This window comes from Coloeus monedula (genome assembly GCF_965178545.1).
Source record: "Coloeus monedula genome assembly, chromosome: W".
Classification (NCBI taxonomy): domain Eukaryota; kingdom Metazoa; phylum Chordata; class Aves; order Passeriformes; family Corvidae; genus Coloeus; species Coloeus monedula.
The window spans coordinates 13024236-13044022 of NC_138821.1; the positions used below are offsets into that span (position 1 = coordinate 13024236).

At 42.2% G+C, this 19787-nt stretch overlaps 1 protein-coding gene across 3 annotated transcripts in view; it reads left to right on the forward strand.

The window, feature by feature from the left end:
* The window catches only part of LOC309584553 (kinesin-like protein KIF2A), a gene marked incomplete at its 3' end in the record, with an annotated part of 197276 nt that overhangs the window by 131086 nt on the left and 46403 nt on the right, over positions 1–19787 (forward strand). For 2 of the 3 annotated variants that reach the window (XM_082300600.1, XM_082300601.1), the window contains exons 4-9: positions 209–263; positions 1906–2028; positions 2596–2696; positions 11698–11793; positions 16264–16318; positions 19475–19637. In XM_082300600.1, the coding sequence (XP_082156726.1) occupies positions 209–263; positions 1906–2028; positions 2596–2696; positions 11698–11793; positions 16264–16318; positions 19475–19637 (593 nt within the window). The remainder of the gene's footprint in view (positions 1–208; positions 264–1905; positions 2029–2595; positions 2697–11697; positions 11794–16263; positions 16319–19474; positions 19638–19787) is intronic. The other variant, XM_082300602.1, reaches the window with a different exon arrangement.

Consider the following 19787-nt stretch of genomic DNA (forward strand, 5'->3'; position numbering starts at 1 on the left):
AAAATGTTTTGGAGGTTGTTTTGAAACAGTATGCATAGTTCAAGCAGTCTTCACCCTGGGCTCTTATGGGAAGGATTTGGCTGCAATCACCTCTTTGTATTGCTGATGTCATGTTATTTTTACTCACTGGAAAGAAGCAGAGGTGGGGCTGCAGTTTACTTTTTCAATAATAAGGTGATCAAATATCAGAGATTTCTTTCTTTTACAGAGTCGACGAACCATGGCACCTATTAAGAATGACACTCCTGCCAGAGATAATAGAGGTAAATGTCATCTCTTTCCCTTTCAAGGAAGTAAAAAAATATGGGAACATTTTAATCTCCTGCTCATATAACATTTCTTGATAGTTCTGCATTTCTAATTCTAACCCTATGGGTTATTTCTCACTTTACAGTTAATAGCGAAAAATCTACAAAAATGCTTAAATATCACAGGAGGATAAGTGAAAAGTATATTGGATGAATATAGATGCATCTAATAACAGGAGAAAGAATAGTTATTTCTTATTGTTTTAATTTTCTTTCCTGCATTAAAGTTAGCTCGTACTGATGATGGTGATGATTCTTTTTCCAAACGTTAATCTACTGTCATTAACTCAGGCTAGATTCCATTCCATCTGTTTAAACTTGAAAAACAAATGGTTTTGTACATCTTTTTAAGTGTTCAGACTCTTTCTGGTGGATGTTTGGGATCGCTTTCTGCCATTTGCCTCTGAGGGTGTTAAATCAGAAATCTCATGAAAAGGGGATTTTTTTTTTCAAACCAATATGGTTTAAATTTGAGATATCTTCTTGACGGGCTTTTCTCACATCCATATATGTCATCGTTTGTAGTAAGTGGCCTGTTTTGTATGGAATAACCCTGTAGCTTGTATTTGAATAGGTCCTGTGCATCTTACTATTCACAGTTGGCCTAAGTATTTGTTCTTTGTTTGCCTTATAATTAAACTTTTCTCTGCACACTGTCTTGTTTAGTGTAGTTAATTCATGCTATAAGCTAGATCTTCTATCATATTTGGGATGATCTGGAGATTTGTTTTTTCTATCCCATTTGATACCTGTTTCCATAGTTTTCTCCATGTTGCACAGAGTGATGGTCTTCATTTGGAATGTCATCTCTAGGCTACTAATCAAAAGTGTTACCTTCACTTTCATACTCTTCTGGCAGATCTTGTTAGGAATATGTACAGGAGAATAGCCATTTCAAGCAGAGCTGCTTGAAGCAACTCTGAAAAACAAAACATTCAGCTCTATCAAAGAAGCTTGCATGTGTGCCACTCTCACTGCATTCACTGGGAACAGACATCACCCTGCATCTTCAGAAATTAGAGTCCATTATCACATATCATAGAATCAATAAGTTTAGCTTTCCAGAATAGTGTCAAAGGGGCTTGTTTATTCCACTTACTGATTGAGCTGCATTTTGCTGCCTTTCATTTCTATCACTCTACTCATCCACACATTGTAGGTTCAATGGGGTGGGACCATTTTGTAACATGTAGAGAATGTGAAACAGTGAGTCCTTTTTTACTGGGTTTTTGTGTATAATTATAATATAAATAAAATTTCAACACTTTAAACTTCAAAACTGCATATCTCCAAGTACATAATTAATTTTATGCACATAATACATTCTATTAATTGTGTAAAAGAGTATTTAAAAATATGCGCATGCAGCATTGGTACTTATTAATTGTGTTGGTGTATAACACTAGGATAAAAGAAGCTGCATACTGAATGTCTTTATTAATAGACTTTCTACATGTATGGATTCCCCCCTCCCTCCCCTCAATAAATTGTTGTGTCTTGAAAGGGGCCTCTTTTTATCTTGTCATAAAGCATTTCAGAATCAGATAGAAATGTTACTCTTCCATATCTAGATGAACTTTGTGCTTTTCATTTGCAGTGGTTGGTTCTGTACGCACACGGCCTACTCAGCTTCCTGAACAGTCTTCCTCCTCACAACAAAATGGTAGTGTTTCAGATATATCTCCAGTTCAAGCTGCAAAAAAGGAATTTGGACCCCCTTGTATGTAAACTGTGTATCAAGGATTCATTCATTCTGGGCATTGCATGTACATTTTTTTCAATTATGTTGTTGTCCATAAATGACAAATGTTCTATATATGCAGTTGCCTGTAGGCTTCCTCAAGAAGCTTTTTCAGAGTTCTGTGGCTAAACAAATGTTCACTTTTGTCATAGTGGTTCTTTCTGTCAAATTTATTTTTCCTTTATCTCTTTTTAACTATGACAGTGTTTTTTTTTTTTCATTTACCTGGGCTTTCTTTTAATTCACACCAAGAGATCACATGTATCCAAATATCATCACATGTCCAAATATTTTTGAGGGTCATTGTTATATTTTTGGTTCTGTAATGATTGTCCCATTAGTATGGCTTTCTTGCATTCGTTTATTATATACATTTTAGAAATTAAATTGCTGTAATTATTTTGTACTAATACTGATATGCTTCAAAAGAATTGCTATAAATAAAAGCATTTTAATTATTCATAAATTAATAACATTGAAATGTTATAGTATAAATACTAAATTCATGCAACATTTAAAATATTTTTAAATTATATTTTCTTTAAGCACGTAGAAAATCCAATTGTGTAAAAGAGGTTGAAAAACTGCAAGAGAAACGTGAAAAAAGACGGTTACAGCAGCAGGAACTTAGAGAAAAAAGAGCTCAGGTTAGTATTTTTAGCTCAGATGGAAAATGTATATCAGGAAAAGAAGTTGTTTTACAAAATTATGTACTTTTTTTCAGTCTTCAACAATTTTTATGAACTGTAATCATCTTGAAATGAAATGCTTTCATCCTGTATGCTGATTTGATAAGTATTTTGGTACATGGTTGCATTGCTTTGATAACTATTTCTTTAGTCAGTTTCCCCCTCTTTTCTTTCCTACAGAAATAATTGCTTACAATTGTTTAGCATTGTTTGTTATTTAAAAATGAAGTCCTGATGATAGCTATTACTTAAGGAAAATATATTGATGAAAATAATCAAATACTTGGCATTTAGATATGGCTGTTATTCTACAGGAGGTATTAATAGAATCATAGAATGGTTAAGATTGGAAAAGGCCTCTAAGATTACCAAGTCTAACCATCAACCTAGCATCACTGTGTTCACCACTAAACCATGCCCTCAAGTGCCACATCCACATGTTTTTTGAACACTTCCAGAGATGGTAATTCTAACACTTCCCTGGGCAGCATGTTCCAATGTTTGACAACTCTTTCCATGAAAAAATGTTTTGAGGCCATTTCCTCTTGTCCTGTCACTTGTTACTTGGGAGAAGAGGCCAACGCCCACCTCACCACAACCTCCTGTCAGGGAGTTGTAGAGAGCAATAAGGTCCCCCCGAGCCTTCTTTTCTCCACACTGAGCTCCCCCCCAGCTCCCTCAGCTGCTCCTCATCAGACTTGTGCTCCAGACCCTTCCCCATCTCTGTTGCCCTTCTCTGGATGCACTCCAGCACCTCAATGTCTTTTTTGCTGTGAGGGGCCCAAAACTGAACACAGGATTCCAAGTGCAGCCTCACCAGTGCTGAGTACAGGGGGACGGTCACTGCCCTGGTCCTGCTGGCCACACTATTGCTGACACAAGCCAGGATGCCATTGGCCTTCTTGGCCACCTGGGCACATGCTGGCTCATGTTCAGCTGCTGTTGACCAGCACCCCCAGGTCCTTTTCACAGAATTGGTAAGGTTGGAAGGGACCACAATGGGGTCTTCTGGTCCAACCTCCCTGCTCAAGCAAGGTCATCCCAGAGCACATTACACAGGATTGAATTCAGGTGGTTCTTGAATATCTCCACTAAGGGACACTCCACAACCTCTCTGGGCGATCTGTTCCTGTGCATGGTCACCAGCACAATAAAGAAGTTCTTCCTTATATTCAGGTGGAACTTCCTGTGCATCAGTTTCTGCCCATTGCATCTTGTCCTATTGCTTGGCACCACCTAGAAGACCCTGACGAGCCTCTTGGCACCCACCCTTAAGATATTTATATACATTGATGGGGTCCCGTCTCAGTCATCTCTTTTTGAGGCTGAACAGGCCAAACTCCCTCAGCCTTTCATTGTAAAAGAGATGCTCCAGTCCCTTAATCATCTTTGTCGCCCTCCAATGGACCCACTCCAGGATGTCCATGTCCCTCTTGTACCAAGGAGCCCAGAACTGGACACAGCACTCCAGATGTGGCCTCATTAGGGCTGATGACAGCAAGCTCAGTGCTGTGGTTGGTACACCTGAAGGACTGGATGCCATCCAGAGGGACCTGGACAAGCTCGAGAAGTGGGCGCATGGGAACCTCATGAGGTTTAACAAGACCAAGTGCAAGGTGCTGCACCTGGGTTGGGGCAACCCCCAGTATCAATCCAGGCTGGGGGATGAACTGATTGAGAGCAGCTCTGGAGAGAAGGACTTGGGCGTGCTGGTGGATGAGGTTGGACACGAGCTAACAATGTGCGCTGGCAGCCTGGAAAGCCAACCATGTCCTGGGCTGCATCAGAAGCATGGCCAGCAGGTTGAGGGAGGTGATTCTGCCCCTCTGCTCTGGTGAGACCCCACCTTGAGTACTGCATCCAACTCTGGGGTCCCCATGACAGGAAGGACATTGACCTGTTGAAGCAAGTCCAGAGGAAGGCACCAAGTTGATTAGAAGAATGGAGCACCTCTCCTGTGAGGAAAGGCTGAGAAAATTGGGTTTGTTCAGCTTGGAGAGGAGAAGGCTCTGGAGTGACCTAATTGTGGCCTTCCAGTACCTGAAGGGAGCTTACAAGAGAGATGGAGAAGGACTTTTTAGAAGAGCATGGAGTGACAGGACAAGGGGGAATGGCTTCAAACTGAGAGTAGGTTTAGATTAGATATTAGGAAGAAATTCTTGACTGTGAGGGTGGTGAGGCACTGGAACAGGTTGCCCAGAGGACTTGTGGATGCCCTATCTGAAAGTGTTCAAGGCCAAGCTGGATGGAGCTCTGAGCAATCTGGTCTAGTGAAAGGTGTCCCTATCCATGGCAGGAGGGTTGGAACTAGATGATCTTTAAGGTCCCTTTCAACCCATGCCATTTTATGATTCTATGAGTAGAGAGGCAGACTCCCTTGACCTGCTGGAAATGTTCTTCCCAATGCACCCCAGGATACCATTGACCTTCTCGGCCACAAGGGCACTGCTGGCTTATGGACAGTTTGTTGTCCACCAGGACCCCCAGGTCCTTCTCCGCAGAGCTGCTTTCCAGCAAGTCGGCCACAGTCTGTACTGGTGCCCACGGTTATTCCTCCCCAGGTGCAGGACCCTGCATTTGCCCTTGTTGAATTTCAGATGGTTTCTCTCTGCCCATCTCTCCAACCTGTCAAGGTCCTTCTGAAGAGCTGCACAGCACTGTAGGGTATAGGCCACTCCTCCCAGCTTTGTGGCATCAGTAAACTTGCTGAGGAGGCAAACAATACTGGGCCCAGTATTGAACCTTGGGGGACACTGCCAATGAGAGGCCTCCAACTAGACCCTGTGCCACTGATCATGACCCTCCAGGATCTACTGTTGAGCCAGTTCTCAACCCACTTCACTGTCCATTCAGTTCACACTTCTTGAGTTTGCCTATAAGGATGATGTGAGAGAGCGTTGAAAGCCTTGCTGAAGTCCAGGTAGACAATATCCATTGCTCTCCCCTCATCCATCCAGGTAGTTGTTTCATCTTAGAAGGTAATCAGGCTGGTCAAACATGATTTCCCTTTAGTGAATCCATGCTGACTGCTTCTTATCACTTTCTTGTTCTCCATGTGGATAGAGATGGCCTCCAGAATGAGGCACTCTATCCCCTTTCCAGGGATTGAGGTGAGGCTGACTGGCCGGTAGTTCCCTGGGTCCTCCTCCTTGCCCTTTTTGAAGACCAGGGTGACATTTGCTTTCTTCCAGTCCTCAGGCACCTCTCCTGATCTCCACAACCTTTCAAAGATGATCATGAGGGTCCTCGCTATGATGTCCGCCAGCGCTTTCAGCACTCCTGGATGCATCCCCTTAGGGCCCACAGACTTCTGGATGTCCAGTTTGCCTAGGTGTTCTCTAACCCAATCCTTCTTGACCAAGGGAATGTCTTCTTCCCAACCATTCCTTTACCCTGGTCTCCTGGGTCAGAGATCCCTGAGGGCTGGTCTTATTGGTTAAGACTGATGCAAAAAAGGCATTCAGTACCTCTGCTTTCTCTGTGTCTGCTGTTACTAGGGTCCCCTGTCCATTAAGGAACAGGCCCACATTATCCTTTGTTTTCCTTCTATTATTGATGTATTTGAAAAAAACCTTTTTGTTATTCTTGACATCCTTGGCCAGACTTAATTCCAGATGGGCCTTGGCCTTCCTCATCTCATTTCTACTTACTCTGACAACCTCTCCCTATTCATTCCAAGTGGCCTGATCCTGCTTCCACCTCCTGTGTGTTTCCTGCTTTTGCATGAGTAATAACAGGAGTTCGTTATTCATCCAGGTAGGTCTCTTGCCCCTTGTGCCCGATTTCTTGCTCATCATCGGGATGCATTGTTCTTGAGCCTGGAGGAAGCAGTCCTTGAATATCAACCAACTCTCTTGGACCTCTCTTCCCTGCAGAGTCTGTTTCCATGGGATTCTCCAAAGAAGATCCATGAAGAGGCTAAAGAGCTCTCCTGAAGTCTAGGGTTGTAATCTTACATGCTGCCCTGCTTCCTCCTTGCCCGATACTGAACTCCAGAATCTCATGGTCACTAGAGCAAAGGCTACCCCCAACCTTTGCATCTCCAACAAGGCCTTCCCTGTTTGTTAGCATAACATTTCCACTGGGCAGCTTTCTAGCCACTCTTCCCCAAGCCTAACCCCCTGCTGCATGGCGTAATTACAGCATTATGATAAATTGTTCTTTATGATGTATGGTGTTTTATGGATCTCTTTGAAACTCATGTTTAAACAGTGATTTTTTCTTTTTCCTTTATACCTGTCTATGCATTTATAAATTAGCTTTGCATAATGCAAACAGTTTGCCAGTAAGTTGTTATAAACTTATGTGAAAGAAATGAAGTTGTTAGTTTTATTTGGTTTGTATGGCCAGGTTTTGGTAGCAGGGGGACTACAAGGGTGGCTTCTGAGAGAAGCTGTTAGAAGCTTCCTCCATGTCTGGCAGAGCCAATTCCCGGCAGCTCCAAAGATGAATGTGCTGCTAGCCAAGGCTGGGCCAATTAGAAATGGTGGTAATGCCTCTGCGATAACAGATTTAAGAAGAAAGAAAAAAAAAAGTATTGCACAGTTGCAATTGCAGCCAGAAAAGAGTGGGGTGAGAACATGTGAGAGGAACAACTCTGCAGACACCAAGGTCAATGGAGAAGGAGGGGGAGGAGCTGCTCTGGGCACCGGAGTTGAGATTCCTCTGCAGCCCGTGGTGACCATGGTGAAGGAGGCTAGGCCCCTGCAGCCCATGGAGGTCCATGAGGATGAAGAGATCCACCTGCAGCCCGTGGAGGAGATCCACGCTGGAGGAGGTGGATGCCTGGTAGGAGGCTGTGAACCCGTGGGAAGCCTGTGTTGGAGCAGGCTCCTGGTAGGACTTGTGACCCCACTGGGGACCCATGCTGTAGCAGCCTGTCCCTGAAGGACTGCACCCTGTGGAACAGTGATCCATGCTGCAGCAATTTGGGGAGGACTGTTGCCCATGGGATGGACTCGCGTTGCAGCAGTTCACAGAGAACTGTTGTCCGTGAGGCGGACTCATGTTGGAGAAGTTCGTGGAGAACTGTCTCCCATGGGAGGGAGCCCACGGTGGAGCAGAGGAAGGACTCCTCCCATTGAGCAGCCGCAGAAACAAAGTATGATTAACTGACCATAACCCCCATTCCCTGTCTCCATGCGCCACTGGGGGAAGGAGGTAGAGCTGGAAAGGAGGGAGGGGTGGGGGGAAGGTGTTTTTAAGGTCTTATTTTTCTTCTGCTGTGATTTTGTTAGTAATAAATTCAATTAATACCTCTAATTCGAGCCTGTTTTGCCCATGACGGTATTTGATGAGTGATCTCTCCCAGTCCTTATCTCAGTCCATGAACCCTTCATTATATTTTCTTTCCCCTCTCCAGCTGTGGAGGGGAGTGATAGAGCAGCTTTGGTGGGTGCCTGGCATCCAGCCAGAGTCAACCCACTACATTAATCCTTTGAGAAAATCTATTAATTAAATGACTTGCTGTCGTAGAAGTGTAAAAGCTTTAGCAAAACTACTAGTGTAATCTTGTTGGCAGCCTGTATGTGTGTGTTAGTCTCTCCAAAGAGATACTCCTGTGGTGGGCTGACTGGCCAGATGCCAGGTGCCCACCAAAGCTGCTCTATCACTCCCCTCCTCAGCTGGACAGGGGAGGGAAAATATAACAAAAGGCTCATGGGTTGAGATAAGGGTGGGGAGAGATCACTCACTGATTACCATCATGAGCAAAACAGACTCGACTTGGGGATATTAATTGAATTTATTACCACTCAGAGTAGGATAATGAGAAACAAAACAAATCCTAAAAACCCCTTCCCCCCACCCCTCCCTCATTCCCAGGCTCAACTTTATTTGTGATTCTCTACCTCCTTCCCCTAGTGACACAGGAAGACAGGAATTGGGAGTTATGGTCAGTTCATCACATGTTGTTTCTGCTTCTGCTTCCTTCTCAGGGACAGGACTCCTTCCCCTACTCCAGCATGGGGTCCCTCCTATGTGAGACAGTCCTCCACAAACTTCTCCAACGTAAGTCCTTCCCACAGGCTACAGTCCTTCACAAACTGCTCCAATGTGGGTCCCTTTCCACGGGGTGCAGTCCTTCAGGAACAGACTGCTCCAGCATGAATCCCCCACAGGGTCACAAGTCCTGTCAGCAAACCTGCTGCAGCATGGACTTCTCTCTCCACAGGGCCACAGGTCCTGCCAGGAGCCGACTCCAACATGGACTTCAGACAGGGTCACAGCCTCCTTTGGGCATCCACCTGCTCCATAGTGGGTCTCCTCTATGGGCTGCAGGGGCACAGATGTTTCACCATGGTCTTCACCACAGGCTGCAGGGGAATCTCAGCTCTGGCACCTGGAGCACCTCCTCCCTCTCTTTCTCCACTAACCTTGGTGTCTGCAGAGTTGTTCCTCTCACATATTCTTACTCCACTCTTCTCTGGCCCCAAGTACTTCCACGCAATAATTTTTCCCCCTTTTTAAATATGTTATTACAGAGACATTACCACCATCGCTGATGGGTTCAGCCTTTGCCAGTGGCAAGTCTTGGAGCTGGCTGGCATTGGCTCCATTGGACATAGGGGAAGCTTCTTGCAGCTTCTCACAGAAGGTACCTCTGTAGCCCTCCCTCTACCTAAAACCTGGACATGCAAACCCGATACAACTACCAATCTGCTAGTGACATGGGAAATACCATCACCAATTCAGGCAATTTACTTCATGGTTTAATGATTTTTCTAAGTTGACCTAAAATCACTTATTTTGAAATCTTGTTCTCTAATTTCCATCCACTTTAACAAATGCAAAGCATTACTATGGCTTTATGTGTGAAGAGCAAATAATTGGAGCAAATAATTTGTTTCATATGTTAAAATTCTTTGATGTAGTATTGATGCCTTGAGGTGGCCACCTAAAAACAGAGACTAGACAAGAATAAGAGAATAAAAGTAGGTATTTATTTGAAGGGCCTTCAAAGGTACACCCTGGGCAGTCAAAAGGCTACACCCAAGATGGACGACAGGTCACGGCTTCTTCACACTTTTATAAGTTTGGTCCATTTGCATATCAGGGTTAATTCTCCAACTATAACCTCAGTTAATGATGTAATTACCCCAAGTTTGCCCCCCCTTTAGAGGCTTTAGTTTACATATTTTGGGGCCTGGTGTCCTTGAAGACCAAACCTAGAGAGGCTTGTTATGTCTAACCAGCATGAGAACAGCAGCTAACAGGCTACACGAAACTTCAGAGTTACACACTAGGCAGTACAGGATTTGAAAAATATAAAAGTTAAAACCTAAGGCATCATTCCCCCCCTTTAGAGGCTTGACAAGGCCTCTACCTTGTCAAGACTCTATTCTAAATATTCTAATTATCTATTAATAATATGTGTTTAACAGCAGTATACATCTAACAACAGTATATATATACAAGAATTATAATTACAACTACTATGAACAATTCTTTAATCCAGGGCCAGTTTGGTAACCATGAAATCAGGGTGTGGAAGATATAATCAAAGCTCAGTGTGTTATCTTTGAATGCTAAATACACCCTAAATTTTCTTTTTATCACTTCTGTGACAACCCTTTTCATCTAAGTCTTAAATTTCTGTATTAACAAGTTCTGGTTTTCTTGGTGACTTCTATGTATCTGTGCTTTTTGTTGCTTTGTGTATTCTGTTGTGGTTGTGAAATGCATCAAAAATTAGCCAGGCACTGGCTTCTGGTTGGCAAGACCTTTAAACAGTTTGAAGAATATTAGGCAAATACCTTTTCCATAAGAATCAATACCCCTTTCTGAATGTTAGAAGGAAATGTTTCAGCAGGAATACATTTATTATTGACTTACTATAAGCAGTTTTTAGTTCACTGTAGTCAGTACCTAAAGGTACAGTCAACTTCTGATTACCAGGGCACAGTTTTGTCTGAAGTGTGGATCAGCTGTGTTACAGGTTACATGAGCTGGCTCCATTTCAGCTTATTAACCCCAATGCAGTACTTTCTGAAAGTGCCTGTCATCAGATATGATCCAGAAGGAGTTTTAGCTCATTTGTGGGAAACCATGCAAAGTTCAGTAAGGTCTGAGCACCAAAGCTGGCTATGCATGGCATCAGCAGCATGTCCAGAAATGGGGTAAAAACGAATAGTTGCAGGGACAACTGACAGGAAGAACATTTGCGTGATTCTGCAGTGAACCAGCACAGCCCACAGTAGGCTCAGTAGCTCAGGCTTTGCAAGGTTTAGAGGGGCCCTGTGCATGGCCTCTTATATTTCCATTCACTCAGATACTCATGGTTCCAGGTTTAGGGACAGGAGATCTTGTGTGCCTGAATATAGCCTTCTGTGTATCATTTGGATTGATTCTGCTTTTTTGGAGGGGTCTAGGAGTGTTAGAACAGTTTCCAATGCATCCAAGTAACTGTAGGAGCTAACTCAGGACCAGCAAGTAGGATCAACCTCCTTTAACCAACTTGGATGCAGCAGGATTGTGTTTAGAGTGGCTGGGGCACCTGCACTGTACTCTGCAGTGTGTTTTGTACCTGTGTAATAAAGTGTATCCATTTCTCTGTTGGACGAATTTTTTTCTCAGATTAAGAAGCACTGACTGTGTATGTTATCTATTGTGCAATTGTTCAGCTGTGTTTCTTTAATGTGAAGATTCTGGCAAAAAGCAGTAGTTGTTTCTTTGTTGAACAGAATTTTAATGACTCCTCAATTCAAAAGTATTTTCTAATACATGCCAACCAAAAATATGAAATAGAAAGTATATAATTGTTTTGCTTTATGACCAGTAAATTAGCCCCATCAGAATAGAAAATGGCATTAAACTTGAAGTTGAGACATTTATGGTGTTTTGGAGAAAAATTAACATTTCAGTTAATGTGTATTTTTTTTACAAATAAAGTTAGAAGTTATTGAAATTAGTTAATTTCAGGAAAAAAGTATATAAGAAATTCTGTTGCTTATTTTCCTAGGATGTTGATGCTACAAACCCAAATTATGAAATTATGTGTATGATAAGAGATTTCAGGGGAAGTTTGGATTATAGACCACTGACAACTGCAGATCCTGTAAGTATCCAAGTGATGTGGAAAATTTTTACTCTTCTGAATTTTGCTCTGTGTCTCCAATTTTTTTGATGTATGTACCTGGCCTTGAACACTTCTACAGCGGGAGCATCCACAAGTTCTCTGGGCAATCTGTGCCTCACCACCCTCACAGTAAAGAATTTCTTCCTAACATCTAATATAAATTTCTCCTCTTTTAGTTTAAAACCATTCCCCCTCATCACTATACTCCCTGCTAGAGTCCCTCCTCATCTTTCCTGTGGGCCTCCTTTAGGTACTGGAAGGCTGCTATAAGGCCTCCCCAGAGCCTTCTCTTCTCCAGGTTGAACATACTCAGCTCTCCCAGCCTGTCTCTATAACAGAGGTGCTCCAGCCCCCTGATCATCTTCATGGCCTCCTCTGGACTCACTCCAACAGGTTCACGACCTTATGATGGAAGCCCCAGAGCTGGATGCGGTACTCCAGATACGGTCTGCCAAGAACAGAGTAGAAGGGGAGAATGACCTGCTGGTCACGCTGATTTTGATGCAGTCTAGGATGTGATTCACTTTCTGGTCTGTGAGCACATGTTGCCAGCTCATATTGAGTTTCTCATCCACCTATACCTCCAAGTCCTTCTTGGCAGGGCTGCTTTCAATCTACTCATTGCCCAGACAGTATCCATGTTTGGGATTGCCCTAACCCAGGTGCAGGACCTTGCACTTGGCCTTGTTGGACTTCATGAACTTCACATGGGCCCAACTCTGAAGCCTGTCCAGGTCCCTCTGGATGGCATTCCTTCCCTCCAACATGTCAACCATACCACACAGCTTGGTGTCGTCAGCAAAATTGCTGAGGGTGCACTCAATCCGACTGTCCATGTCACCAACAAAGATGTTAAACAGCACTGGTCCCAATACCAACCCCTGAGGAACATGACTCATCACTGGTCTCCACTTGGACATCAAGCCATTGACTGTAACTCTTTGAGTGCAACCGTCCAGCCAATTCCTTATCCACCAAGTGGTCCATCTGTCAAATCAATGTCTCTCCAGTTTAGAGACCACGATATTGTTCGGGATAGCATCAAATGCTTTACACTAGTCCAGGTAGATGATGACAGTCGCTTCTCCCTCATCCACCAATGTTGTAACCCCATTGTAGAAGGCCACTAAGTTTGTCAGGCACAGGGTCCAGCGGAAGGCCACAAAGATGATTAGGGGACTGGAGCATCTCTCTTATGGAGAGAGACTGTGGGAGCTGGGCCTGTTTAGTCTAGAGAAGACTGAGTGGGGATCTCATTAATGCATATAAATATCTCAAAGGCAGGTGCCGAGAGAAAGGTGTAAGACTCTTTTCAGTGGTGCCATGTGACAGGATGAGGAGCAATGGCCATAAACTAAAATGCAGAAGTTTCACCTCATCATGAAGAACTTCTTTACACTGAGGGTGGCAGAGCACTGGAACAAGCTGCCCAGGGAGGGCATGGAGTCTCCCTCTCTGGAGACATTCAAAACCCACTTGGACATGTTCCTGTGTAACCTGCTCTGGGTGGCCCTGCCTTGGCAGGGCACTGAGGTGACACTGATTGGTATGTAGTTCCCTGGTCTTCCTTATTTCCCTTTTTAAACATTGGGGTTATGTTTCCCCTTTTCCAGTCATAGGAACATCACCAGACTGCCACAATTTCTCAAATATGATGGACAGTGGCTTAGCCACTTGTCTTGGTTTGAAAGACAGGTGTCTGCCAAGGAAGGTGGGAACCTCCCTTGGAATGGAAAATATGACCCCCTTCCCTCCAAATTATTATAACTTTGAAATTAAGGGGCTTTCAGGCAAAGACATGGGAAAAGGAATAACAGTTCTTTACAAGTATGTATATGTATAACAAGGCAAACAAACAACAACGATGGCAGCAACAACAAACAAAACCAAAAACCCAATAACAGCCTTCTCTTGGCTGACAGGCACTTTCCCCTTTGGTGTAGTTACAGTCACAGCCGGCAGGGGCGCTGTTGGCTCCCAGCCGGGCAGGGCAGGTGAGCTGATTCCCCTGCAGCTGCGAGGAGCGCTGTGGCGCGAGTTCGGACACATCTTTCTCACCTGGTAATGGCAGGCGCAGGCAGTGGAAGATATGGAAAAGGGGCTTCCTTTACAAACTCACCGGGGGGGGTTGGGGGGCAGTCGGTCTCCCTGCCCCTCCGGATAGCGACATGAGCTGTAGCAGGAACCTCAGAAGCAGCAAGCTGGAACAGCAGGGATGAGCAGACCCTGGAGTGGCAAACAAAATATAACAAAAACTCTGCAGCTGTAGCAGGAGCTGCGGGGTGTCCCAGCAGACACAGGGTGCTGGTTACAGTGTAGTGAAGAACCCGGGGCAGTGGCATAAAAACCGGTGGAGCTGGGCAGTGGCAGCCAGGCTCCCGAACACAGCCGGGAGATGCGCCCTCCCGGAAGGGGAAGTGGGTTCGGATCCCAGGTTTTCCCCTGAGGCACCCAAGTAGATGGTGAGGGTCCTTTCCAGTCAGGTCGGGTGTTAATAAGGTCCCAGTGCAACGGCTGTTCTTGCGAGCAAAGGCTCAGCCACGGTAAGGAAGAAGCAGTTCAGGGCTGGGCTCTGCGGTGGCAGTGGATTCTCCCCGCGGTGAGCAACAGCTCGACCGTCCTCTGATGCCGAGAGCGAGAAAGCGAGAGGAGCCGAGCCCAGCCCCTCACCCCCCGGCCAAAATCTCGAGGTATCTCTGCCCTTCCCAAGAGAAAACTCCCCAGGTAAGAGAGTAGCCAGCTGCACCCTTCCCTCTCCTCTTCCCAGCCACATCTTTTGTTCTCTTAAGTATCGGTAGTTATTGTCTCTTAGCAACAAATGGGAGAAAATTCCCTAAGAGAAAGAAAAAAAAAAAAAAAGAAAAATCCTAACCTCCAGCACCACTTTCTCAGCCAGTTCCCTCAGGACCTATGGATGTATCTCATCAGGTCCCAGGGAACTATGCACCTTCAGGTTCCTTGGTCTCAAATCTGATCTTCTCCTATGGTGGGTGGTACTTCATTTTCTCAGTCCCTGCCTTTGGATTCTGTGAGTTGGGCAGTGTGACTGGAGCACCTGGCAGTTAAGACCAAGGCAAAAAACTCATCGAGTACGTAAACTTTCTCCATGGCTCAAGTAGCCAGGTTTCCTGTTTTACTCTTTGGGGCGGAGTTATAGTTTCTTTCATCTTCCTTTCTTGTCCTATGTGCCTGAAGAAACCCTTCTTGTTATTTTTCATGTCCATAGTGAATCGCCCCAAACCGGGCCAAGAGAGACTTCAGAGAAGTGGGTATTTGCTTTATTCGGCGCCGGGTGCGTGGGGGATCGCTCCTCCTAACACACACACACAGCACTCCATACAGTCCAGGATTATGGGTAAAATTTATGAATATTCATCACATTCCTTGGGATAGGAGTGGTTATACAAATTACTTCTCGGAAGTCATTAGTATCATTAGCATACATGCCACGCGTGCGCTGTGTACCCTGGTGGTCGAACTGGGGAAGGCTCCTCTTCTTCCTCGGGGGTCTTTCTGATGAAGATCAGTAGTCTTCGTCACAATGCACTTTTCACCTTTCTTTCTGGAGCATGGGCAGTCCTTCGTTGGATGATTCAGCGGTTTCTGTGCTGGTTTTCAAAAGATCTTGTTCCTCTTATCTTGCTCTTATCTTGACAAGATTAAGGCGAATCCTGCTGCTTAGGTTTTGTGATTAACATTTGCTGTCTCTTAATATTAACTATTGATAAACCCCCTTCTCAATAGCCAAGTTCAACTCCAGCTGTGCCTTGGTTTTCCTGATCCCCTCCCTGCACTCCCAGCCCATATTCCTCTAATCTCCCCAGGATGTGTCTGCCTCCACTGCATATGCCTTTTGGTTTTGTGTTTTAGTTTGGCTAAGAGGTTTTGACCTAGCCAAGTTGGCCTCCTGCATCCTCTGCCCAGTTTCTTGCGTGTTGGGATTGAGAGCTCTTGCACCCTAAGAAAAAATGTCTTTTAAATATCTCCCAGCTCCCATTTGCTCCTTTACTTCTGAGAACAGTTTCCCCAGGGATCCCATACACTAGCACTGAAAGTTTGCCTTTCTGAGGTTTAGGGTCCTGATTCTGCTTTTTAACTCTTCTGTACTCCTCAAGACTGAGAAGTCTACCTGGGCATGATCAAAGATATTGTGACAATTTCTGTCAATAGCACTTCTACCCTGTTACACCTGGATTTGCTTGCTATGTTCCAAGACATACCTGTTACTCTGCAGAGTCAGATCACTGTATGGGGAGTTTTATTAATGTATCGTTCTCCCTTTTGAGTTCTAGGTTACTGTGCAGACACGAGGGGCTTTTACACATTCAGATGACTCACTGTCTTGTAAATTTATATTTGTTTAAATGATATTGTTATTCAAGAATAGAAGTAAAATATTGTATAACTGCAATTGGGGTATATTTCACTGAAAGATTGTTTCCTTTGTAGATTGATGAGCACAGGATATGTGTTTGTGTACGAAAACGACCACTCAATAAGAAAGGTATGGCCATTTAAGATTTTGTGGATTTTTTTTCTCTGAAAAGCTGCTTCCAATAGTAATATTATTTATATTAAAGAGATCTAGAAATACTGATCAAAGGTGAAACTGTTATACTAGACAATATGTGTGAGGCACCCAGAAAATTTATAAACTTATCATAACCTAAGTAAAGACGGGGGAAAAAAGTAGTTTAACTGTCACCATTTTATGGTGTGTAATTTTTCCCCAAGGTTATCTAGGATGCATTTAATTGATCTGGGAATTAATTTTATTGTAATTTCTTCAGTATTTTTATATTGTGCTAGGATCACCATTCTTTTAAACTATCTTTAAGTGATCTGATCAGTGAGCAACTAAATGAAAACTTTCCTACACTTTTTTTTTATACATGTATATTTGTGCTTTCAAGTCTTGAATCAGACATCAAGGGTACAATTCAGATGCCTGAATGTTGGTGTCTTCTAACATTTAAGGTGCTCAAGGGTGTCCAAGATATCCTTGCAGGGCTAGCAGGTTATAGACAAACCGGAGACATGTACTGCCTGGAATTGCTGCTCAGGGCTGGGCAGGATACCTTAGGGCATATGAAATGTCACTAAACAATTATTTTTAGGTACTGGAATCACTCCCTAGTGACTTCTTTTCATGTATGATTCGCTTTACAACTTTTTTTTGTTACTGCCTGATGATCAGACTGGAGTCTATATCCCCCCTCAAAAAAATTTAGGTTTTCAACTCCAGTTAAATCCCAATCTTTCTATGAAAGTTCTTTACTTTCATGGGAAATTAAGAACTGCAAATGCATCTGGATTGAAGCCTGTATGACTCCAACACTAAAGTAAGCTGATTTTCATTTTGAAAGATGTTTCTTTCCTTCTCTGTTTTTTTTTAGCTTAAGGACTCAAAGAACATCACTCTGACTCTGAAACATGGGATGCATTTATTATTTTTGTACTGCCAACTACACATTGAGAGTTATCTGGAGGATATCCAGAGGAACATGGGAGAATTGTATAGGAAAGGGAAAACATATATTAGTATATAGTTAGTTTTCTTTTGTCTTATTTTTTTTCCCTCCATGTTGCTGCTTTCCCTCCCTTTTTTGTTTATTACTGTTACTGTTTTCTTATTCCCTGTATTTTTTTTAATTGATCTGAAAGGAATGCATAATCTCAAAACCTGATTGGTTGAAACTATTTTTCACAACCTATGTCATAAGGGCATTCAATATGCAAGTCTGGTAACAGTTTCTGTTTTAGCACTGGAGGTTATCTTTAATAAAATAGAAATGTGATACATTTGGGGGGGAATGTTACCTTCAACCTGCACTGAAGGTGGAGAAAGTGAAAATACAGTAATTGACAGCAATTAACCGTCATGAGGCATAAATTAGATTCTGTGCAAATTGCATATCTTGGATATTAGTGGTTTGGAGCTATTAAAAAGAGCTCTGAGTTGTTGGTAGGAAGATGAGTGTCTAAGTAAAAATGAGGTTCGCACTAAAGTTATTTTGCATTTTAAAGAATAAACTATAATAAAAAGATATTAATTAAATAATCTATGCTGGGGAGGAACCATAAAGATAATCTTGTACCCACATAATGCAGTATTCTGAGAACATTCAATTTAATTTTGAAAGTTCATAAGAAAAAATATTTGTCTTGCTACATTTTAAAATTATATAAAATTATATAAAGAAATAGATGTTAGTGTGTAATACCCTGAAGAGAAAAATATAAATAGTTTTTCCTTTATTATTGCAATAACATGTCAAAAATATTATCTTTCCCCTTTCATGTTCTGTATTTTGAAATGCTGTAAGATGTTAAAATAATTTAATAGAAACCAAGTGTATAAATCAATTTCTGTTAGTCTCACAAACACAGAATTATCACCAAAGTCTTTAGGTGTTCTCAGCACCAATCATTTTGTGGATTGACTTTGCAGGACGTAGGTCTTCAGACTGACATTTTAAGATTTTATTTCAGTGACATATATTTACGATTGAGAAATTATATAATTGTGTGGTGGATTTCAGAGACACTATTTCAAATTTTCATCAGCAAGGAATACAGATTGTCATAACAAATAGCTGGAAGCAGGTAAATGTCTTACTCCAATTGTTTAAGAAAAAACAGCTTTTGACTGCTTTAACTAAAGTTTTTTCTGAAAAAAAATTACCTTTATATAGATCTTTCGACCATTATTCCTTATTTATTCTCTGTGATTGCTGCAGAATAATTGCATTTTATTTTATTGCAGTGCAGTTGAAAAATTGGTTATATAGTGACTTGAATGCATATTTCTGTTGGTGTGTAATGTCATGCAATAATAACCATTGTGCTGTTTGATCAGCATTTTAACTGATGAAAAGATGTCTATCTGATTGTATAGAGCTACATCAAATTCTTGAACTGCATGTCTTAAGAAATTTTACATAGAAATGCAAGTAGGACACATTAGTGATTCTGACTGTACACAGAAAGGATCATTATTTTTGTGCATATCATGGATCACTGGGTTCTCTGTTTTGCTGAGTCATATCTCATACAACAATTAGCAATAAATTGTAGTGCTATGTAGTAATTATAACCTGAGGACTCACTATTAAAATTGCATCTAGATGGCTTTTGTTCATTCCTAGTGATAGGAAACATCATTAGCATGTTCAGCTTTTTCTGCTTACAAGATAATTTAAGGAAAGCATTTTACTTTAGAGAAATTCTATATTAAAGACTTGAGATTCCAGGAGGAATACAAAAATGAAACTGTCTGTGTAGAATGAAAACAATTTTTTTCTTTTTGAAAGCTGTGAACATATGATTGTAACTTTATGGATTTAGAAAAAATAAAAAGACAATTTTAAAATGAAGCTATAATGATAGTTCTATCATTAATTTTCTTAGTTTTTCTAATCAACTTTGTACAACCTTTCTTTACCTTCTAGCACCTGGTAAGATAGGACAACTAGACTTCAAAAATGAAATCTCTTACTTAGCATATTACTATCTAGGTATCAGAAGCCCAAGTCCATTGCAGTGCTGTTACTTGGAGGAGCTGTGTTATCTGAGACATTATTAGAGTGTAAACAATGAAAATATGTAAAAAATAGTGATGTGTTGCTACTTAAATATATATATTTCATTTATTTTATAGAAACTTTAATGAAAGACCTTGATGTAATAACAATTCCTAGTAAAGATGTTGTGATGGTACATGAGCCAAAACAAAAGGTGGATTTAACAAGGTACCTAGAAAACCAAACTTTTCGTTTTGATTATGCCTTTGATGACATGGCTCCTAATGAAATGGTTTACAGGTATGTGTATATGGGGGTTTTTGGGAATCTTTTTTCTCATATATCTTTGATGTCAATAACTGTGGGCTTACCTTGGTCATGGACTTCTATTCTCTCTGTTATCAGATATGTATATTGCTAACTTCATTATTTTGCCTATTTACTTTTGGT